The 24,143-nt window shown below is 40.3% G+C and overlaps 1 protein-coding gene across 4 annotated transcripts; it reads right to left on the bottom strand.

Moving 5' to 3' along the window:
* Positions 1–2,504: 2,504 nt before the first annotated feature.
* On the bottom strand, positions 2,505–23,491 carry TBC1D7 (TBC1 domain family member 7). 4 transcript variants are annotated; one of them, XM_058555247.1, is made up of 9 exons: positions 23,294–23,491; positions 21,487–21,606; positions 20,381–20,461; positions 16,493–16,680; positions 15,340–15,429; positions 12,213–12,350; positions 5,038–5,183; positions 3,802–3,931; positions 2,505–2,737 (listed from the first exon to the last, which is right to left on the bottom strand). In XM_058555247.1, the coding sequence occupies exons 2-9, from the start codon at positions 21,596–21,598 to the stop codon at positions 2,651–2,653; spliced, it is 972 nt and encodes a 323-aa protein (XP_058411230.1). In that variant the 5' UTR covers positions 21,599–21,606; positions 23,294–23,491; the 3' UTR covers positions 2,505–2,650. The 4 variants fall into 4 exon arrangements, with proteins under 4 accessions (XP_058411230.1, XP_058411228.1, XP_058411229.1 ...); XM_058555245.1 differs by having other exon boundaries at positions 23,315–23,491; XM_058555246.1 differs by lacking the exon at positions 23,294–23,491 and adding an exon at positions 22,432–22,532.
* Between the last annotated feature and the right edge of the window lie 652 nt (positions 23,492–24,143).

Below are 24,143 nucleotides of genomic sequence, written 5' to 3'. Positions count from 1 at the left end.
ACACACACACACGTATGTACATACAATTTATCAATTCAATTTGTCATCAGGCAAAAGCCACACACACACCCCCCGACCTTCTTTGGCCCTCAATGTCTCCCAGCAGAGCAGATTTAGAGCTTCTCTCATCTGTGTTTAAGAAGACATTGTAGGGCCGGCCCCGTGGCTTAGCGGTTAAGTGTGCGCGCTCCGCTGCTGGCGGCCTGGGTTCGGATCCTGGGCGCGCACCAATGCACGGCTTCTCCAACCATGCTGAGGCCACGTCCCACATAGAACAACTAGAAAGATGTGCAGCTATGACATACAATTATCTACTGGGGCTTTGGGGGAAAGAATAAATAAATAAAAAAATTAAAAAAAAAAAAAAAAGAAGACATTGTAGAAAGGAAGGATTAGAAATGAAATAATGCTAAATCCCAGTTTTCCAAAGGAGGAGAGCCCCACATATTAGCCACAACAGTTTTGGCTAAACAGAAACCCTGGGCTTTAACATAGAGGAAAAATTCTGCAGGATCCTGACAAAATGTTTTGAATAAAGGGAATATGGGGGTATTTTCATCAGGAGCTGTGCTTCTCATCGAAGGCAGTGGGCAGAGAAACATTTTCAAAATACTTAGCTCTCAGCAAAATAAAATTCTGAAATTGAAATGAAATTGGATCCTCACCTATTCTGTCACTGTCCTCACAGTGGACCTTAAAAAATCCTGCTGAGGCCAGACCAGTGGCATAGTGGATAAGTTTGCCCACTCCGCTTCAGCGGCCTGGGATAAACAGGTTCAGATCCTGGGCGCAGACCTACACACCATTCATCAAGACACGTGTAGTGGTGTCCTATATACAAAATAGAGGCAGATGGGCACAGATGTTAGCTCAGGGCTAATCTTCCTCACACACACACACACAAAAATCCTTCTGCTAAGATAGAGCTGTTTAGTTTTTTAATAGGAAAACTCTTGACAGTATCAGATTGACTCACTTAAAAAAAAGAATGCCCACCCCATACCCTATAGCCAGAAAGGTTTTACTAAACTGAGTTTGACAGAATATACTTGGTACAGAATACTTATTTTCCGATCCCTTAGCAGTACAGTAATAGTCTTCCCTTTCAGCTCATCTGGACCCTCCAAAATTGTGAAGAAGAGTATTTCAGCCCCCTCAACTTCCTCCCCACGAGTACCGGGCGCTCCCGTCTCCCTCTGCCCCCACACCACCTCCATGGCGTGCAGTCTTCCCTCAGCATTCAGGAGTGAGCAAGCAGGAGCGCATCCTTTGCAACTATCTTCTTGTGGAGAGACTGCTAATTCTTTTCTTCTTTTTTTGGAGTTGAGATTCACTAACATCACTTGACTTTATCATCTCTATTTTACTAAAAAGTTGTACTAACGATATGCAGATCATAAACAGAGGTAAAATTATTTTGGTTTTAGGACTTCTCTGCAAATTGCACATATGCCCCAAGATCACCAGATGGCAGGCAACTGAGCAGGAATCTCTTCTCATGTGCTTTTTCTTATCTCTCCAACTGGCTGGAAAGTTCTCTAGGGGCAGAGGCGAGCAATGAAGAAATGTGAAGTATGAACTGTAGACAGCAGTTTGCTTTAAGAAGTGTCCTTCTGAGTGTATTTTTTTGTTTTAAAAAATCAAATACTCTTGGATACATTACTATAAAGGAGTACCAGCTGGTTTCAACAACTCAGTTTGCTCTGAACTCTTTATGCACAGTTATTTTACACATGAGGGAGAGAATGAATTCTCAGAATTATAACTCCATGACTTCACGGTCTCCCTCCTCTTTGGAGGGAGGGGTGGGGTGGAGGATCCAACTCGCCACCCAGGCTCCTGCAGGTCTGACAGCTGAATCAGTGGTAAACAAAGGCTGCGTCTCCCTCGCCAGTCTCAAAGCCTGCAACTGTCCAGTGAACAGTGACCATTATGCATTGCAATATGGCCCGGGGCTCATAAGCTGTTAACCTTCACCTGCCATTTCTCCCATTCCTATTTCTATTTAGTGCTCCCTGAAGCCTACCCAACATTTAATGTCCCATCGGGAAAAAGCATGAGTCCAGCAAAATATCAGCAAGTACTCTCTCTCCTAGTAGGTAAATTTAGACATATTTTGTTCAACAACTGCTTTATTCCAACTGGCACAAAGAGAAAAAAAAGTAAGGCTTTTATTTAAACCTATTTAGCAAGACGAAGCCTCAGAAAGCAGTCAGCTTAGATTTAAACAAGCACTGTAGCAACAAAAGCCAAATCTGAGTTGTCAACAAAAGGAGGTTGTTCTTTATTCCAGAAATAGACAGTAGAAAGTAAGTAGCTTGGTGCTAATGAGGGAGAAGCAGGCTTGGCCACGCACAGCTTGTTCAAGCCCCCACCTACCCTGACTGAACTGCTTTAAAAACGGAGCTATTTTCTAAAAACCCTTTTAAAATGCTATTCCGAGTTGAATTCTGTGTACTTCTGTGTAACCAAAAGATGCTGCTCCACAACACAGCAACACCAGATATCTTAATTAAATAATTTTACTGGAAAAAAATTACACCTTGAGCACCAAAGCAAGAACTCTACTTTCAATCAGTGTAGTAGCCTGGGTCCCAAGAACAGAAAGTTCAGGGCGGGCCTGGAGACCGTCCACAGCCATCAGGAGTGTTCAGGCTGAATGCACCGGGGTCCCACAGTGCTTGTGCCATAAGTCGATGGCCTTGCTCACAATCGCGTCCGAGCTGTCCTGGGGAATCTGTGAACAAGCAAACCAGTCTCCATGAAATTTCAGTGTTTACAACTTCAGTATCTCCCTCATTCACCACCATATAAAACTTATTTCCACTGGAGTTTTCACCGTTTTTCAGAAAGTGATTGCATAAAAGGCTGCTGCCAGGATGCTTGTTTCACATGCCACCTGGGACATATTAAGGAGCTCTGGTGTCAGCCTGCCTGGGTTCAATCCTGCACTGCCCACTAACTATGTGTCCCTGGGCGGGTTAACCTAAGCTACCTGGGTTCAGATCCCCATCTCTAAAATGGAGCACATGATAGCCCCACTGCACAGGGCTGTTTACAGGATTACATGAGATAATCCATGAAAATTACTCAGCAGAGGCCCTGGCACTGTTAGCCACTAATTACTATAATGATGATGATTCATTTATTCAACACACATTCACTTAGTACTTATTATTTACTGGGCCACTGTTCAAATGTTAATATTGACTGATTGAAAAAAAGAAGAATACATTTTGGGTCCAGTGAAATTTATTCCGGCATAAGTCTCTTTACTTCTAACTCTTGTCTAGTTAAAGGTAGTCTAAGATACGTAGAAAGGGAAAAGCTGATTCATTTAGACCTTTTTCAACATGCACTAAGTTTATACTTGAGCACAATAACAAACCCAAATGGGATTCCAACAGAGAGAGTAACAGAAATGAAAGGGCTTACAAAATCCCCCAAAACATCAGGATTCCTTTTCCATTAACAAGGATTACTCTTCCTAAAGTGACATATCTCACCTCTTCTTTTTCTTGACCAGCCTCCTATTAGTAGGACAAAACTCTGGTCCTAAGTGCACACTCATGGTGTGACATGGTGACAGTCTCACTGCTTAGACCATCGTCTCTCAGAGGATGCAAACTATAATCCACAGAGCAACTTTAAGCTAAGCTTTTTCAAGGGAAAAAATTGTTTCTTACAATGTAAAAATATACTATGTTATTTCTCTGAAATAATTTAATGCAATAGGAAAATCTGTCTTGCTAAGCTGACTTCCTTTCTAGATTCAAAATCAACAAAATAAAGCACACTTACATTTTCCAGAAACTTTGTTATCTTCTCTGCACTGTTCAGTGCCATTACTTTTATTTTAAAGGTTAATAAAATTTCCACAGCTACAAAAACTAGGATCTTACAGGATCCACTTACAACTTTATCCCAAACCCTACAAAAATAAAAAAATATCGTCAAATTATGTGAGTTTGAAATTTACATTTACCTAGATATCTCGAATTACAAAATTAAACCAAATTACTCCTATTTTGAGTACAATCTTCAGAAAGAGTTATAATGAAATAATTATTGAAAAAAACCCAAAACAAATCAGCCATTTGAAATCTCTTTCAGACACAATCAGCACTGAAAGGAAAAAAGGAATGATGACTAAAAGTACGCTTTGCTGGAATCTACCAAATGCCTATTCCCTAATGCTTCAAACCTGACCGTTTGGGGAAGGAAAGGAAACTCCTAAACCAAGTTTAGATTTTAGTAATATTTTGTAATGCTAATATAATCATTACGCACCAAGGAACAACAACAAAAGAAGCATATGAAATTAGATAAATTCAATTTCATTTTTCCAGTGGTTCAAATTCCTTAAACTTCTCCAAGGGCTTAAAGAACTAGTTATTGATCTGCAACCACTCTAAAATAATTACTCTGATAATTCCTACACCTCTTAAAGTTGGTATTATGCTCCATATGCTTAGTTATGTACTGTCTTGTGTATTGCCTTTCTTCTCAACTACATCATAGTCTGGGAGGGGCAGGGCCAGGACTCTGAAATACCCATAACACATGTCTAAAATGGGTGAAAGATCTGAGTTTGAGTCTCAAATTTTTGACTGCCTTCAGCTACTTTAAAGATGTCATGATGAAACTAAGAAATATCAAGATTTTCTCTAGATTAGGATCTACCAAGTTTCCGGAAAAGCAAAGCCCAGGCCTATATTAACTCCTGGAGACTGTTTCAGATGTGAATATTGTACAGCATCTAACACTTTGAGGGCCCTCAATTCTTATAATTTTGTATTCTAATATTTATACTATTAATTTACATTAATATTAAATTAGGATTAGTAATATTCTAATATTTCTAATTGTATATATAATAAGCAGAATCATGTGTTGTTATGTTAGCTGCTGGAGAAGTTAGCTTCAAATTATTATATTGTTCTAAAGCAAATTTATATTCTGAGGGATGAGCACATGAAAACCCAGGATTCTTCTCTGACTCCAAGCCTTCAGTATGTCTTTGAAAGAAATACTTGCCTCTGTAAACTGGACTCAGGCAAGCACCCTGCGAAGCACCTCTTGAACCAGAGATCATAAGGAAGTTTGGACACTGCAGAACATGTCTTCAGGTGACTCAGCAGTCTGCTATCTTCCAGATTCAAGTATTGTTCAAAGGCCTTTGGCTAATGATTAAACAGGAAGAAATTACTCGTTTCCTGTGACATAACATTACCTGATCTTACAGACTATGATGAAAAAAATGTACATGCTAAATGCAAGGAAGTGCTGGAAAACAAAGCTTCAGAATCATCCAAGTCACTGATGATGCAGCAGTTTCCCAGGTCAGCATGAACCAGAGCAACCAGTCATCTGACTGAAGGCTTTCCCAGGACAGTCCCAGGCAGAAAGGAACAGCGGGTTACCCTAATGTTAACTGCACTAACCAGATTCAACAGCCTAAGGCAAAAGTCCAAAGCAAAATTCAATTGGTCTGGGGAGCTAAGAAAAGCCCATGATACGCCTGGCTGCTCTAGGGCAGTAGATTATATATATACAGGAAAAAGGGGAAGAGTAAGACCAAAGAACTAGGGTGGGGCTACAGTGGGGAGAGGGAGCTGGGAGGATGAGACAAAAAGAGCCAGAGATGAAAAGGGCCCATCACTCACTGACCACACATATGCTGACCCACGCTGAGCACTGCTGTGCACCACGCCAAGGAGGTTCATACTACAGGGATGTCCAGAGGAGGAGCTCTGTACCCAACAAAATGTGCGTGAGAATTCCTGGGAGGCAGAGGAATAACACAGAGGGAACTGGATTCCGTCTGGTAGCCTCTCCCACGTAAGGGTAAGCAGCAGCCAACTCTAGAAGACTGGGAGAGGTAACAAATCCAGCTTCCCAGACCAGGCCAAATCCACCTTGCTGTATTTAGGGTCCAATGGCTAAGAATGGACCCTAAGGGTCAAACCCTAAAGTCTCTACTCCCTATCTAAAAGAACACAGCCAGATCCCTTATCATCTAAGCAAATGCAAATGTTTACTTTACTAAATATTTGCATCTCTGCTTCTACCAAAGAGGCAATACAGAACCCTTACAGTGTCCACTCTAGCCAGACACTATGCTATACAGGAGCTAGAGTAAAAAATAAGATCAAGTCCCTGCCTTCAAAGACCGTACAGACTGGTGAGACAGACCAGTAAAGTAACCATAACACACTGTAATAAAGCTATGATGGGGACAAGCACAGGACACGGGGTACGTCCAGGTGGGAATCCTCACCCAGGCTTTAGAAGCCAGGAACAGTTTCCCAGGGAGGTGACATGTGAGCTGGCCCACGAAGAATGGAGAGGAGTTAGCCAGACAAAGTGGGCCCACATATTAATATCTGGTCCAGTTTTCCCCTCTCTCTTTCAGGGAATCTCTAACTCTTTCCTGTTTCTCCAACCTTCCTTCCCTACCTAACAGTTCCTAGAGCTTCTCAAGAACACCTCAGACAACTCCTCAAACCAGGAGCTTTTCTCCAAAGTACAAGTTGCCAGAGGGCTCCTGTTCTGGCCTTTCACCTCTGAAACCTTATTCTAGAATTTTGGTTGGTTCTGCCAAAAGTATACATGTACTTTTCTCACAAAGTGACAGGGGTGAAAACACACATATTTATATGTTATGTCTCAAAGCAAAGAAAATTCCATCCAGAAGTCAGTACAAATAACAAACAAGATACAGACAAGTGAAAACTTTAAACTATGTGTTGTCTTTTTCCTTTATCAGACTGAAGGCTCAGCAAGGGCAGGGACTGTATTTGTTTTGTTCACTGCTAGTTCCCCAGCACCTAGAACATTACTCAGCATAGTCAGCACTCAATGTACAATTATTGAGTAAATGAATATTGCAAATTAAATGAAATTTTGAAATATATTATTCAACATCTTGATAATCAATGTACATCTTTTTGCCAGTCTTATTAAATTTTTCTAAATATTTTTTCCTGATTTATAATATACTCATTATATGAAATCTTAAAAATAAAGAAAAGAATAAAGGACATCAAGATCACTCACGCTCATGCTACCCAAAGATAATCAGTGATAACATTTACGTTGTATGGCATCCATCTGTTTTCCTGTATACATCACACAAACGCTTTTATCAGTTGGACTCATACTGAATACACAACTTACTATTTTGCTCTTGCACTCAACATATTAGCCTGGCATTTTCCCAGGCTAATAAACAACCTTAAAGGGTGAATATCCTTAAATAAAGAGCCCTTCTAAAAATAGAGAATAAAAAAGCTAAAAACTCCATAGGAAAAAAATGCAAATGGCTCTCACCCATAGGAAAAGATGTTCATCTTGCTATAATAAAAGAAATGCAACCTAAAACTACACTGAGGTATCATTTCTCACCTATCAGACTGGCAAAAAGGACACAGCACGTTGGCAAGGGTGTAGAGAAACACGCGCTCTCATCTATTAGTCGTGAGGACGTGAGAGAGTATGAGCTCTAGGAAGAGGAAGATGGAAATATCTAGCAAAGTAACATATGCCTTTACCTTTTGATCCAGCCAATCCATTTTTAGGGAATCTATCCCAAAAATATACCAGCAAATATATGAAAAAATGTATGCACAAAGCTATTATCTATAACATAAAGGGTATATATATACCACATATATATGGGTTTTTTTTAGCAGAAGGAGATAACGTTTATATTACCTGAAATTTTTAGTACTCAGCAAATGGTAGGTGTGATTATTATAATTATATTTTACTGCAGAACATTTAGGTTATCTCCAATATTTCCATGACCCTAAATTCTTACTTTACAAAGAAAATAAAGCATATCTCATCAACAATAGGTAAAACCTCAAAAAAGAGACTTAACCACCCTGAGAGGAATTTTTATTAAGCTTACAAGGGGCTGATAACAGTGTTTATTAAAAATAAAAACAAAAAAACAAAAGCCCTCTCTTTATGATAGCTTTAAAAAAATGTTGCAGTAGCAATGAAAGAAAGCTCTCTTACTTTAATGACTAAACACAATTAAGTTTGAGATGGTTTAAGGACAGTCTGCTCTGAAAAGAGATTTACAACAGAGGTCTTCCATGTCACACCACTGAAGTTGGCCTCTATTCTCCTTGGCAGTCAGAGGCCTCAGTAAAGAGCAGAATTTCCCAAAGCTTGTAAGGAGAGGAGAAGATGTGATGTAATCCTATAAATTGGAATACTACAACATAATAAACACGTCATCACCAGGGACACTTTTCTTCTTTTGATGTGAAAAACCCACCATTGTCCATCACGTGGGCATCTCCCAAGGATTACATAATAACCTATGCTGTGTGATAACAAATTTATTTGGTAAAACCACAAAACTTTGAAAAGATGACAGACAAGATTATAGAAACTGTACTTTAACAAGAAGCTAGGAAGAAGAGATCCACTTTACAACAATAATAAAAAATTTTAAGGTAGACTAAACACGGTTGAACTAAAGAGAAAAGTTTAAGTAAATCACTTGCCTAAATCAAACAGCAACACAAAGGAAATTTAGTTTTTCTTATACATTCTGAAGAACTTTCAAAAAACATTTTGTACCTACTTAAAACTATGTACTAGGCACTATAATGTACATACTAAAATAAACTCTTTTTTTGAAGACAAGGAAATTAAGGTTTAAGGGACATGGGGACATTAAGTATCTTGCTGATTCTAAATTCTTTCCTAAAAAGAAAAAAGAAACTTCAAGGCATTTTGGAAAAAGAACAACAATAAGAGGGAACTTTCCCTACCAGCTATCAAAATATGCTAGGAAGTTATATTAAATAAATCATCTGGTATTGGCCCAGGAACAGACAAATAGCTTGATGGGGAAAAACATGAATCCAGAAAGAGATGTAAATATATATGGAAATCTAGTGTATAATAAAGGTGGAATTTTGAATCTGTGCACAAAAGGATGAACTGACAACAACTAGCGTAAGTGGTAGTTCTACTGCTTACTAACTGTGTGACCTTGGGCAAGTTACTCAACTGCTTTGTGCTTCAGTTTCCTCATCTCTAGAAACGGAGATACATGTTCAAATGAAGTAATTCATTCATAAAACAAGTTTTGCATCACCGGGCGTGAAGTGTATTCTCAGTGACTGCTAATCAGAGCCAGGGAGAGGAGGAGGGCAGTAGCGTGCTGGCTGAGGCTGTGCTGCAGTCCACAACGAGTGAATGAAGTCAAACCTGTGTCTGACACCAACCACAGAAAAACCTCCACAGATTACAGGACTAAATTTTAACATGTTTAAATATTTTAGAAAGTTAGAAGCAAGTTTTTAAAAAATGTTTTTTAATCTTGGGATTAGAAAGGACTTCCCAAATAAGATACAAAAAAGCAAAAGAAAAATATCAACAAATCCAATTGTATCAAAACTTAAAATCTTTGTACAACAGACAGGGAGAAAATATTTCCAACATATTTAACAGACAAAGGATAAATATCCAGAGTATATGGATAACTCTTACAAATAAAAAAGAAAGAAGCAAACAATAAAAACATGGACAGGGCCGGCCCCGTGGCTTAGTGGTTAAGTGCGCGCGCTCCGCTGCTGGCGGCCCGGGTTCGGATCCAGGCGCGCACTGATGCACCACATCTCCGGCCATGCTGAGGCTGCATCCCACATACAGCAACTAGAAGGATGTGCAACTATGACATACAGCTATCTACTGGGGCTTTGGGGAAAAAAAAAAAGGAGGAGGATTGGCAATAGATGTTAGCTCACAGCCGGTCTTCCTCAGCAAAAAGAGGAGGATTAGCATGGATATTAGCTCAGGGCTGATCTTCCTCACACACACAAAAAAAAAAGATGGACAAATACAAATGACAATAAACATATTCAAAGCTGCTCAAACTCACTAGAAACTGAGGATATGTAAGTTAAAATGGGATACTATTTTCACTACCAGATTAACGAAAACATAAGAGATCGATGCTATCAAGTATTGGCAATGGAATATAAAACAGGAAATCTCAGAATCTGGTCAGGGAAGCATAAATTGGTATGGCTTTTGGGTGAACAACCCAGCAGTTAAAAAATTTAAACATGTCTCCCCTTCAACCGAGCACTTATCCTCCAGGTACCCACCCTAGGGAACCACTCACACATATACACAAAGGAGCATGTACAAGGGCCTGTTGACTGTCAGCATGGATCTGTTATACTCAATTATGGCAAATTCTCAACAGGAAATACTATGAGCAAATTTAAAAAAATAAGAAAGAAAGGTGGTTCTAAATGAGTAGCTCTCAACCCTAGCCACACTTCAGAATCACCAGGAGCTTTTGAAGTCTGGGGCCTCAGCCCAGAGATTCTGACTTAATTCGTCTGGGTGGAGGAAAGGGACGGGTAATTTTTTAAAGTCCCCTGGTGGTACTAATAGGAAGTCAGGGCTGAAAACTATCTGTACTGACTTGGAAAGTGCTTCACGACTTTAAACAAAAAAACTATAGGGCCATACGAACAGTATGATAACATTTATGTGTTTTTAAAAAAATAACAACATATGTAAAAAAATATATAAAATTATTATATATGTGTGTGTATACATATGCGTGCACATGCATGCACACACCCACCCACCCATCGTAATGTACATAAAATAGTCTAGGAGAATACACACCACGCTCGTGACAATGTTTACTTCTTAAAAAGTGGGGGATGGGGAGGTGTTGGCGCAAATCTACAGGAACAGTGGATTAATCTCATTGTTTAATACTTTAAGAATGTATTTATCTATACTTGTGTTATCAAAAATAATGAATTTTTTTAAACATAAACTCTCAATATGCTATTGAATTTATTCCAATATTAAATAAGAAAAGCTAATTAAATCATGGGATAATTTGGAACTCTTGATTTAATTAGGCAACTAACATTATATTTGCATATGCTCCAATGCCATGCTTAAATTATTTACATAGAAATCAACTAAGTGGATTAAATTTTAAAATTCTAAAAACCAAATTCTACTTAATTGATATATATAAACAGCACCCTTGTACAGTGCTCTATAAGCTGAGGGGTCTTGCCAACTGCCCTGGTAACTGTATAGTTAGAGTAGTGATTCTCAGGGCCCATCCAACCTTATCAGAGCCCCTCATCTGACCCCGCGCCCTGTGCCACTGTTATTGCTTTCGATAGAATTTTCATATGAAATGACTCAACAATTTAAGAAAAAAGATTAATTCTTATCAATGAGAGAAATAAGGAAAAAAACTGGAAAAAGAGAACGTCAAAGGACCATCGGCTTATGCTGAGGAAGCAAGTGCCATTCAGTTCTCTGCGTTCCCAAGTCAAGAGTACAGCAGACAGCCAGCTGCCTCCCCATAGCCTTTCACCTCTCCTCCTTCTATTTTAATGGGAGATCACAATGTGTCCCGCTTAAAAAAAAAACACATTTCCCAGCCTCCACTGCAAACAGGGGTGGCCAGGTGACACAGTCCTACCACCAACAGATATGCAGAAGGAAAGTCTGTTAAAGGGGCACAGGCTTGACTGGCTTGTCCCCTCTAACCCTTCGCTTTTGTCTTCGCCGTTCCCCTCCTGCCTGCCTAGAACATGGATGTAATGGCTGGTGCTCCAGCATCCATCCTGTGAGCATGAGAGGAAGGATCACACCTAGGAATGCTGGAGCATAAGGACAGGAGCCTGGGTCCCTATCGACACCGTGGCATTGTGGCACCAGCTCTGGACTGCCTTACCCCTGGACCTCTGGTTACATGAGAGAAAACAATAAAGCTTCTGCTATTTGGGCTTTCCATTACATATAGCCAAACTTAAACCTTAACTAATACAGAGGGATAATTCTAGATAAAGCCAGTGGATTCTAGATCAGGATAAGGAAGACCATAGAGCAGGGGTGGGCAAACTACGGCCTGCAGCAGGCCCAATCCAGCCATGACCATTCTTTTATGTGTTGTTGATGGCTGCTTTTGTGTGACAACAGCATAGCTGAGTGACTGCGATAGAGACCTAGAGACCATCTGGCCCACCAAGCTGGAAATGTTTACTATGTGGCCTTTAACAGAAAACATTTGCTGACTCCTACTACAGAGGGTCCACTCATAACTGTAGCAGCACCAGGAGGCAAGAGCATTTCCTGAAGACCCCCAGTACCACTGCTCACCCCCACCCCTGAACGGCCAAAAAATCATCCCTCACCAACTGGGGTAAGGAATCCCGGTACTTGCTATTTAATTGGTTCACAAAGCATCGGATGATCCAGTAACAGTCGACACTATCTTCCACCATCTCTTCCATGGCTTTAGCTATGGCAAGAAATACTTCATCTTCTGGCTCCTGAAAGATTGATAATAAATCTCAAGAGGGAGGCAGCAGAAGAAAGGAATACATATTTCTTTAATAAAAATGAAACCTTGCCCCCTAAATTCTGAAGAGGCTGCATTAATAAATCAAAGTGGGACCAAAAAAAGCACACGGTCCATCACTAGAAAGCAGACCAAGCGGGAGATGAAGAGGAAGAAGCAGAGAAATCTATCCGCATCAGTGCTGCTTACAAAGGCCCAGTCCTCAGGCTGAGCACTCAGAGATTTTCCCAACTTCTAACGTTAAGGCCACCAAAGAGTTAACATAAATCATAAACAAAGGGCTGACTCCCTCTACTCAAAAACATTCTCAGTGCTAGAGGAGAATTCCCTTCAAAAAGATGTGATAAACAGTACAAATAATAATTGGAGACATTTGTCAATACAGTAATTTGCAAAAATTAAATGACTCCAAAAAGACTAATTAAGCATTTATTTCAAAGCATTCATACATACCTTTAGAATTTTGCTCTACCTTTAAGTACCTAAAAAGTTAAAACGTCTCTAGAATCAGAATTTTAGGAATCAGAAGAATGGCATTTCTCAAACCTTGTGTCAATACTCAGAACATGAAAGTAAACCCTCAAGTAAATTTCAATACAGAAATCTTACAAAAAATGGAACTTACTTGAAAAATCTATTTTGTTTTTAAACATCATATGTTACACAAAAAAGCTTTACATTTTCATCTAGGACTTAATAGTGGAAGAATTTTAATGTTAAAAAGAAACAAAAAAGTGTCTTTCTACTCTCCTAAAATGTCCTAAGTTAAATCAAAATTCCTATTTTAATAATGTATTTCATTTTAGGCCTCTTTTCAATTTATTCATATTCTATAAAATGTCAAGAGTAACAGAGTTGGAATTGCAGACAATAAATTTCTCTACGCGTTTGTTAATGTGTCAGAGGAGGCGAGAAAAGAAAAGAAGGAAAGGGACAAGAAGTCTCCTTTCCTGGCCTCCCACCAGGATGGGGCATAGCACTACTGCCCCCACCACTCTGAGAGCCCAGGGAAGAGGACCAACGTCCTTCAGCTGACCATGTTCCCAGCCCTGTGCTACGCACTGTCACACACTCTTATTACAGATAAGAAAAATGAGGCTGAGTGTGGCTTGGTGACGGGGAGACATGGGGTGGCAGAGCTCAAAACAAACACTTTGGCAGCATGTCTGCCAGAGGCTGCAGGAAAGGTGTCTGGGCTTGCAGCATGGACAAGCTGAGTTGGGAAGAGGTGGAAACTAGAACCTATTATTTAGATTTCTTGAGTAAATAGAAAACCTAACTTAATTTAATATATAATTTAAGAAATTGTGTAATACCACTAACTTCACTTTGCCAATGATAAACGAAATTTAAAGAAGTTTGTTAAGAGTTCCAATTATTTTCAGGAACGTTCTCTCTTGATAAACTTAATAAAACCTAAGGTTTGTCCATGGGAACCATGTCATTAACTTCAAAAAGAAAGAACAAGTCAAAGCACAAACTGTTGTACTGGTGGTTGCAAGCTGCAATAAAAAAAAAATTTATAGAATAGCACAACTTACCGGCAAACCCCTGTTTTGAACAATTCACTCTATTTTAGCAAAAAAACAAAACAAAACAAAACATTAAAATGACTAGAGTGAACTGCAAATAAAATAGCCAAAGCCCAAGAGCCATCATCATTCCTTTCTGTGTCCTCTTCCTCTTACCCCTCTTTTTCCTTTACAAACAATAAGTAATTCAAGTAACTAGAATAAGGAGTCTGTCAAACATGAAATTTAAAAAGCAAGTTGGGCGGGCTGCTCTGGTGGCACAAGCGGTCAGCGCCCCAGTGTTCGCAGGTTCAGATCCTGGGCACGCATCGACGCACTGCTTGTCAGGCCACGCTGTGGTGGCGTCCCATATAAAGCGGAGGAAGACGGGCATGGATGTTAGCCCAGGGCCAATCTTCCTCAGCAAAAAAAAACAGGAGGATTGGCATCAGATGTTAGCTCAGGGCTGATCTTCCTCACAAAAAAATAAAATAAAATAAAATAAAATAAAATAAAATAAAATAAAATAAAATAAAATAAAATAAAATAAAATAAAAATCAAGTTGGGGCCTGTGGGCCTGAGGTCAAGGAGGGGTCAAGGCCAAGTAGGCGGCCAAGGACCACAGGGCCAAGAGGCAGCTGGCAGTGTTGGTTACATACAGAGGAATGAGCAAAGAAGTAAACATATTGAGGATAATGGGAGCCTTTTCATATTTGCAACTGTCAGAGAAGGAAGTTGCAAATATAGAAAGGGTGAGGGCTGGAATGAACTTGTGATACTGGATTGAAAGGGAGGTATTAATGTGAACTCAGGGTTTTTAATATGTAGAGATAAATAGATGTATAAACATATAAAGCTATGTGTTAATATGTGTGTATGTATACATACATCTATTTCCTAGCTCTGTCTGCTGAGAGGGCCTAGAAGCAATGACACACAGGAACTATGAGCATAACTAGCCCCCTGTTCTTGGTTTCTACATACCCTACTCCATTCAAAAAAGAAATGGCTGATCCCAGACCTAGGGTAGGGTAAGAACAAGACGAGTCTGGAATATCTTTTTGTGCCAGAAAGTAAAAAAATGCTCAAAATGATGAGAACTTGTCAAAAAGACAGAAGTCAGCTTGAATGGGCTCCCACTGGCCACAGCTGGGACAATCTGAACACCAAAAGAAATAACGGTAGTAATGGATTATAGGCCACTGAATAAAAGTGGAATCCATAACTTTATATTGCTATAAATCAATAAATGGTAGAGAAGGGAAAACTCTTCCTTATAAAAGAATGCCAACTAATAAATGCAGAAAAAAGGAAGGAGTTAATCATCATTTGGCAATCAGCGTAGTACAAATTTTTTCAGGCAAGGTTCATTAGTGGATGGATAGTTACATAGTCTCAAAGTACCTCCCCACAAGTTACTTATTAATTACAAAGGGAAAAATAGCAACCTTATATGGGAGAAACCCGGCAGCTACCACCTTAACCAAGTGATCAAAGTCAGCAGCAACAGAAATAAGTATCACACTTCTGTGGTATTCCTGCCAAAAACGCATACACAGATTTTAATCATGAGGAAACAACAGACAAACCCAAACTGAGAAACGCTCTACTGCCCAATACTCTTCAAAAGTGTCAAGGTCATGAAAGACAAGGAAAACTGAAGAACTGTTCCAGATTAAAGGGGACTAAGAAGACATGGCAATAAATGTAATTTGTGATCCTAGATTGGACCCTGGACCAGAAAAAGGACATCAGTGGGAGAATCAGCAAAATTTCAATAAGGTCTATAGATCAGTTCATAGTATTTATCAATGCTGATTTTCTGGTTTTGATAATTATACTATGGTTATGTAAAATGTAATATCTGAGGATGTTAGGTGAAGGTATGTGGGAACGTTATACTATTTTTGCAACTTTTTTCTATGTCTAAAATGACTTTTAAATGAAGAGTTAAAACATTAAAAAAAATTTTAAATCATCAACAAATGGTAAAACCAGTGGGTAAAAGCTTGATAAGAAAGTTCGATAAGTTTGAAACCAAAACTTTTATGGTTTGTTTGTTTGTGATAAAGGGCATTACTGGGACAACTGGTCAAATGTGAATGAAGTCTGAAGATTGGATGTTAATATGGTATCAATGTCAACTTCTTGGTTTCAATGACTGTACTATGGGTACCTAGGGGAGTGTCCTTATCCTAGGAAGTATAAACTGAAGGAATCGGAAGTAATGGATATCATGACTGCATCTTACTCTCAAATAGGTTAGAAAAAAATATGTACACACACATAGGAAAAATGACAAAGCAAATATAGTAAAATGTTAATGGCTGCGAAACCTGGATAAAGGGTATATGGGAATTCTTAGTAGTATTCTTGAAACTTTTCTGTAAGTTTGAAATGACTTAAAATAAAATGTATTAAAAAAAATAGGCAGATTGGGTCAGAAGGTACAGGGCCATGAATGCCAGGGAAAGATGTGTTGTTTTTACTCTACAGATAAAGGGGAGCCACTGAAAGTTTCTAGGGCAAAACATGATGCAATCAAAGCCTGGCAAGGTGGGATGGTCTAGAGTTGAGCTAAGTGTCAAACGTCCCACTGACCAGTGGAAAGGAGGGACTTCGAGGCAACTTCCCAGACTCCAGCTGATACATGCGGAGAAAGACTTCAACCTGGGGTGTGGCATCACTGACAAAGCGAATGACTTTCAGGGCATGAAGGACATCAGAGTACTGCTCCTTGCGATACATCATCACCTGGGCATGGGACTCGTGGTGTGGAGGCAGGATCCCTATACAGAGACCCAGAAAAAAAAAAAGAAAGGCAAAATACTGAGGCACCAATCCAAGTCCCTGCTCTGTTAAAGAGAATCCTGTGTGAAGCTGCCCAACACAATTCGACTACAACTTACACAAATATTTAATTACCATACAGATTCTCTTTTAGAAATTCTCACTATAAAACAATCTTAAATTTCAAATACTATTGATATTTGAATGGCAACTGCAACACTGCTATTAAAGAAAAATAAAATGGCATCATAAAGCCCTTCAATAAGTGTGCCACCTAAATTCAAGATAATAACCACATCAATTATAATGATGATTTAATTCAATTTATGGTTATGAGCCTGGGGCCATCCTTAGCTCCTAGAGGACTATCTCTAGTTTTTCCACTTGGCCACTGCTTTGGACTAAATTGTGTCCTCGTAAAATTCATATATTAAAGCCCTTTCTCCCAATGTGACAGTATTTGGAGACAGGGCCTATAAGGAGGTAATTAAGGTTAAATGAGGCCCTAATTATATAAGGGTTATAAGGGTGGGGCCCTAATCCAATAGGGCTGGTACCCTTGTAAGAAAAGGAAGAGCTATCAGAGCTCTCTCTCTCTCTGTCTCTGCCCTGTGAGGACACAGCAAGAAGGCGGTCACCCTCAAGCCAGGAAGTGAGGCCTCACCAGGAACCAAATCAGCCAGCACCTTGATCTTGGACTTCCCAGCCTCCAGAACCATGAGAATATAAACTGTTGTTTAAGTCACCCAAACTGTAGTATTTTGTTACAGCAGCTCTAGCTGACAATACAGCCCCCCTCACCTCAGAACCACCAACAACCCATCGAATCCTTCTCTGCCCCAATACTTAAAACTTGCTCACAAAGTCTCCTATCTTCAGGACCACAGAAATCGCCAATCTTCACTGACAAGACCACCTTACGTTACATTTCAATGCCATTTTACATTCACTACCCATTTAAATATAACGTCTACCCATTAGGCTTTGGAGCAAGAACCACATCTTTTTTATAAACAAGTGGCATGCAGAAAACACAGGAAAAAGTGCTGGATAGGCCTTCAGTAAACCTAGGTTCCAGTCCCAGATCTGATAACACCAGGGCTCTCACAAACGTCTCTCTGGGCACCTGTTTCCTCATCTGTCAGAGGTGGAAATGGGATAGATAAGCATTTCACCAAATGTTCTTTGCAGAACATTAGCCCCAAGAGTCTTCATGAGAAAAGGGTACCATGGTCAAATAGATTTGGGAAATAGTAACAATGAATTTTCAAGGCTCTAAGTTTTGCTATAAAGAAGAACACCTTACTTTATTTATTTCAGCCTCTTTAAACTTAATGAGACTGTACGGCAGCACAGACTCTGGAGTCAAAGTTCCTGGGTTTGAATTCTAGCTCTACAATTAACTGGCTGAGTGACTGTCAGCAACTTACTTGAGCTCCCTATGCCTTAGCTTCTCCATCTGAAAAATGGGAATAATAATACCTATCTCATACAGTTGCTGTCATGAATAAAAAATTAACATACATAAAGCACTTAGAAAGTATATGCCACATACTAAGCCAGCATAAGTGTTAGCTAGTACATTTGACTATGGATCACTCTTTGGTGCAAAAAACCACAAATCCAGTATTCTAAAGAATAAAAGTTGGATGAGCTCTAAAGACTCTTGCTAACGTGATGCCATGTTAATGTTAGAACCAAACTTGCTTAAATGTTCTTTTTCCTAACACAAATCTTTACTTACCTTAGCTATGGGGTTCTGTGCCAGGCTTCCAGAAAAGCCAAGGGAATACACTACAATGTCCTCCAAATCTGGGCTAATACAGATTAAATAGCTGTAGTTAAACCCTCATCATACTACTAGAGGCAGCACAGCACTTCTCATGTTAAACTCAAACTTATTTTCTAAGAGTTAGTCCTAAAAATCTCTTTCTAATATCTACCTAACATGGTATCAGGAAGCAGGCATGCCAAGGTCCCTGAGTAATCAACAACCTGTGCTAGGAAGAGTCAGCCTGTCTCCTACACGGCTGACATCTCTAAATCTCTAGTGCCTTTAAGTACCTCAAAAATAACAACAAAGACTTGCTGATAAAGGCAGGTCAGCAAAACAGAGGTGATAAATAAGGCTTGGCACTCAGGAAGTGCCACAAAGTACAACTATACACCTCTCACTAGTCCACTGGTATTACTAATTAATAACACACACAGTATTTTCCAGCAGAAATAGATAATATCAACATTACCACCTAAAAGGCATCCTGTGGAAGGCATTCATTTTGATGGCCACTGGAAACACTAAAATTTAAGGAAAAAATGCCCAGGGAAAAACTAAAATAGTTGTCACCTATTCTCTAGATTTTAACTGCCCAGTGACCTACTAGAAATATAAGAGTACAAAGATTGCCAAGATGCGTTAAAAAAGTCATTATGCTGTGCTTTCTAGTATGGTTTGTATTTTCTCGCTGCCTCCATATTACAAAATCAGATTTAGAATGGCAGATTTCTCAAATCCTGAAAATATAGTACATTTCGGAAAGAAAACGAGGTCTATAATCTATCCCACCTTCAAATGGGCTCTACAAACCCCAGCTAAAATCCTCGCTCTGCGATTTATAGGCTATAAGGCCTTAGGCAAGTCATAGAGCCTTGCAGTCTTTGCCTCATCTGTAAAATTGGGGTATTGATACCTACCTTATAGGGGAACTCTGGGATTACCATAAGATTTTTTTTTAAGAAAGAAAGGAGGGTGGTAATGGACGGGTACTATGTGTGTCACCAGGCTCAGCAATGATTAAAAAAAAAAAACCTTTGGTTCAAAGGGGTGCTGCCAGTCACTTGTGGCACCTAATACACTTTTTCTTCCATAAAAATGGAGCAAGATCATGCTCCCTTCTCCTTCAGCCATTCATCACTGGAATTTACTCATGTGCACTTCTAGGAAATAAAAACTCTCCAATCCCTTTTTGACTCCGATAGCACTCATTAGAAAATTATACATGTACCACTGGGAATCACAGAATCTAATAAATTGAGAGCTAAAACCTAGGAGTTAATTTAGCTCATATCTTCATTTTACAGATGCAAAAAAAATGAGGTCTAGTGGGGTCTTCCTCAAGGTTACCCACTTAACAGTAAAGCCTAGACTAGTTCTTTCTCCCAGTACAATGCTCTTCCTACACCTTGTCTCGGGAACATCCGTTACTTTCTCTTCTATCATTAAGAAACTGACACTGGGGCCGGCCCGGTGGCACAGGGGTTAAGTGCATGCACTCCCTTTCGGCGGCTCGAGGGTTCACAGGTTCGGATCCGGGCGCACACCAAAGCACCGCTTGTCAGGCCATGCTGTGGCGGTGTCCCATATAAAAAAAGTAGAGGCAGATGAGCACGGATGTTAGCCCAGGGCCAATCTTCCTCCACAAAAAGAGGAGGATTGGCATTGGATGTTAGCTCAGGGCTGACCTTCCTCACAAAAAAAAAAAAAAAAACTGACACTCTTAGAGTAATATTTAATGTATTACCACTGAAGTCATCTTTTTAAAGGCTTTCATAATGAGCAATAATTCAGTCTCCTGTGGTTAGACCCAATATTCAGTAAAGGGCCTAAACAAACCCTCCTTTTTCTGACTGATAAGATAAGAAATGATCCCATCATTCAACATTTTTGAAGATAAATCTTCCAACTCTTGGGTCTCATACCTAGAAGCACCTTCCATACCAATGCACGGTACATGGACGGGAGAGGGAACCTCTGACTAAAAGTACAAAGTTTCTCAATATCTAGAGAAAGAAAAAAACAATTAGTTAGAAGCTTTTCATGGTGATCACAATATGTAAAAGTGCATTTCATTTTTTAAAACTTAAAGTATAGTAAGACATTTATTCAGAGGAAGTCTACTATACTGTCAATCTAGTAAAGGCAACACTGGTCTGATTTCTAGCCCAGGTGTTCCACCAACCAGCTATTTAAAAACAACTAGGTTTCACAGCATAGGAGATGCATTTTGCATATATTACTACATTCCCTATAACATTAGCAGTAGTTACTATTTATAGATTTTATTTCATTTAATCCACATTGCAAGCTTGTTGAGTAGTTATTGTTTTAAAGATGCAGAAACTGAAGCTCAAAGCAGTTAAGTGACTTGGCTGAGTTAACATAGCTAGTGAGTGGCATAGACAGCCCTCTAATCCCCACATTTTCCAAAAAACCACACTCAACTGTCCTGGACCTCAATTCCCCTACTTGTCAAATGAGAATAATAATACCAGACATACTTAAAGCACAGACTGTCTAGTAAGGATCAAAGATCAGATGGGACATGTTCTTGAAATTTTAAAAGCACTCTGTGCATATAAAGTACTATTTTTAATATGGTTCAGTTTATTTTACTTTAGTCAACAACAGAACAGACCTTATTGTTACTGGCTTAGAAGAAACTAAAATGTCAATACATAACGCAGTCTTAGTATTTCCATAAAAGAAAATCCTGGCAAGAGTTGCTGTAAACTTACCCAGAAGCTATGATGACACTTCTAAAAAATTTGAGAAAAGAAAATATATGGGTCTTATATGAGAAAAAATATTATTGACTTCTTAAGAGGTCTTTCAAAAACGTCCAACTCTATCTCAGGGAAATATAAACTTGAAAAATCCATAACTTCTCCTAAAATAGCCCATTCTGCTGTCATCCTATCACTAAATATAGCAGGTAACAAACACCTCTGGATGTCTTTTCAGGTAACATTTATTTCCGAACACCTGAGATGACTGAGAACCAATAAACTTAACTTATAAAACTCACCCAGACGGTCATCTTTTAGGAGAATTTCTAATGATTTCTTTTCTTCAACTCCACGAAACCCCACTTTCTCATAATATACTGAACGAAAGTTTCTCTGCGAGTCCTCAGTCATGTTTCATGCTTGGAGGAGAAACAGAGTAGGGATGGGAAAAAGTGAGCATAGAAACAAAGAATGAAGAACTGATAAATTTTTCAATGATTTTCTCCAACTTTTTCAGCAATCTGATATACTATGATCAACTGCCTGTCCTTGCATAGCACTCAATATTAAATCTTCCCTTTTTCACAACTCTAACACCACCTCACCTAGGCACCTTGGCCAAAAACCAAGACATAAAAGAAAAGTCCTCTGAGCTGCTAAAACAGATGGCACAAGGTTCACGCACTAGGGCTCCTACTTTACCTATGATAGCACCCAGCCATTATGCCCGTTCAAAGAAAAAAATTAGTGAAATAAGCAGACAAGATCTCATGCAAAACTGATTACCAAACAGTATACACTATGATTCTGTGTTTGTTTTTACAAATATTGTGCCTAAAAGAAAATGAGACTATATTCTGAAATGTTAGCAATGGTTAGTTTTAGGTAGTATCAGTCCAGATGACTTCAATTTTATTTCTTTTGCTTAGCTGTGTTTTCTAAAATGGGCATTTTGTAAAATGAAAAATTAAGTGATAAAAAAGTAAAAAGCAACAAGTTCCTCACTTAGCTTTCTTTTCCTTTAAAACCAATCCTATCAAATGTAATAATCAAAATTCAAAACCCATAACAGATGAACAGCATCAAATTATAAACCACAAGAGGGGCAGGAATGTAGCCAGTTGACAAGTGCTGCCACAGAGCTGGAGACAGAATGACGACTTAAAATCTGGCATCAGAATTCAAAACGTTCAGCAGTCTCAGGTTCTTTCACAATAACCTTCATAAGACCGACGGCAAGTCACCAAGAAAAAGTCCAATTAGATTGGTATTCTGGGCCAGCCCCGTGGCTTAGCGGTTAAGCTCTCATGCTCCGCTACTGGCGGTCGGCAGGGGTTCGGATCCTGGGCGCGCACCGACACACCGCTTCTCTGGCCATGCTGAGGCCACGTCCCACATACAGCAACTAGAAGGATGTGCAACTATGACATACAACTATCTACTGGGGCTTTGGGGGGAAAAAAAGGAGGAGGATCGGCAATGGATGTTAGCTCAGAGCCGGTCTTCCTCAGCAAAAAGAGGAGGATTAGCACGGATGTTAGCTCAGGGCTGATCTTCCTCTCACACACACACACACAAAAGACTGGTATTCTAAGAATAGAACTGCTGTGATGCATTTCCCAAAAAGTACTGCTCTGCCCAACCCAAATGTTTAAAGTATTGCTGCAAAAGAATATAATCCTCAGGTTTCAGAAATCCTGAGATCTCCCCACTGACCAGGGGAGGACTGAGTTCCAGACAACCAAGATATTTCTTAATGAAAAGATATGCTCCCAGCCGATTCAGTCACAGGAAAGATTAGGATTTGTTTAAAATGAGAAATTCCAAAGGGTTCTGAGTTTTGGGGACCAAATGTTTTTTCGAAACAAAATTCCAAAGCATTAAAATGCTAAATGGGTTCGGGGATTTATTTAAAAGAAGCATCCACACGGCGATCCGGTGCCTGCCGTCTAAGGACACCATTCTCAGAATGCATTCCAACGGCAAACGTGGCCTCTTGGACGAAACGTTGTAAATTACATTCCTGCCCATGAGCGTTCACCTGACAGGACAGTAAACACACCCTGGTCCAAGACCCCAGGTCCCACGCTCGCTAGTATGCTTCACCTCCAGTAGTGGAAACCACACCTGGATTGAGAGTAAGCGGTCCCAGGCAGGCAGCGGAAACCGGGCCCGGCGCGCTGACCGGCCAGCGGGCAGGCGGGAGACGCGGCGTCCGCCAAGAGTCAGGGGGCGAGCGCGCCAGAGGCGGACCTGCCGGACAGACGGAAGCGGCAGGACACCCGCGCGCGGCGCCGCCCGCCGCAGAAACAGCACCTCACCGCCGCGGTGGTCGCCGCCGGCGGACGTGACGTCAGCCCGAGGGGCAGTGCGGAGAGTGCGCGTGCGTCAAGAGCATGCGCGGAAGCTCCACGCATGCCGTGGGGTCTTGCGCTCTGAGGCCCAGACGTTAGAGAGAGTGGAATGCGCATTGGTGTGGCGGCTCGTTCTCCTGTCGGTGACGCTGGTGCCCGGCTCCTGTCCGTTTGCACTCCCGACCCACTCTGGGTCCGGAGAATCTCGCGACTGCCTTACCCCCGCTGTCCTGGCGGTGCGTGCCCCGGTTGCTCTCCCCTCCCCTGCCCTGGAGGTCTCCGCGTGGAGGCGACCTCCGAGCCCCGAGACTGTCTGCTGTGGAGGACCCTTGTTTTGTTTTTTATTTCCTTTTTTTTTTCGGTACTTGGAAATAAATGGAGAGCAACCAAATGAGAGATGCAAAGGCAGTTGATTCAGAGCTTGCTATGCAGGGGAGTTGGCCACCATCACTTGCGTTTTGACAGAGACTCAAAGGCAGGCAGAGGAGCGGGAAAGGCTGATAGTGCAAGAAGGGAAGGCCTCAGGTGTGCCCTGATTGGAGTTTCTCCGTCTGGAGAAGCTGTAGATAGACTAATTAGGAAAGGGGCATCCTATGTGATTG

Source organism: Diceros bicornis, chromosome 14 (genome assembly GCF_020826845.1).
Source record: "Diceros bicornis minor isolate mBicDic1 chromosome 14, mDicBic1.mat.cur, whole genome shotgun sequence".
Taxonomy (NCBI): Eukaryota; Metazoa; Chordata; class Mammalia; order Perissodactyla; family Rhinocerotidae; genus Diceros; species Diceros bicornis.
This window is presented reverse-complemented; position numbering and strand designations above follow the sequence as displayed.

Coding starts and splice junctions, on each gene's coding strand:
- TBC1D7 (XM_058555247.1), bottom strand. CDS start 21,598: ATGACTGAGGACTCGCAGAGAAACTTTCGTTCAGTATATTATGAGAAA. Junction 3,932..5,037: donor CCTGAGTCCAGTTTACAGAG/GCAAGTATTTCT, acceptor TTATTTTTGTAG/GGTTTGGGATAAAGTTGTAA. Junction 2,738..3,801: donor TAACAAAGTTTCTGGAAAAT/GTAAGTGTGCTT, acceptor GCTTGTTCACAG/ATTCCCCAGGACAGCTCGGA.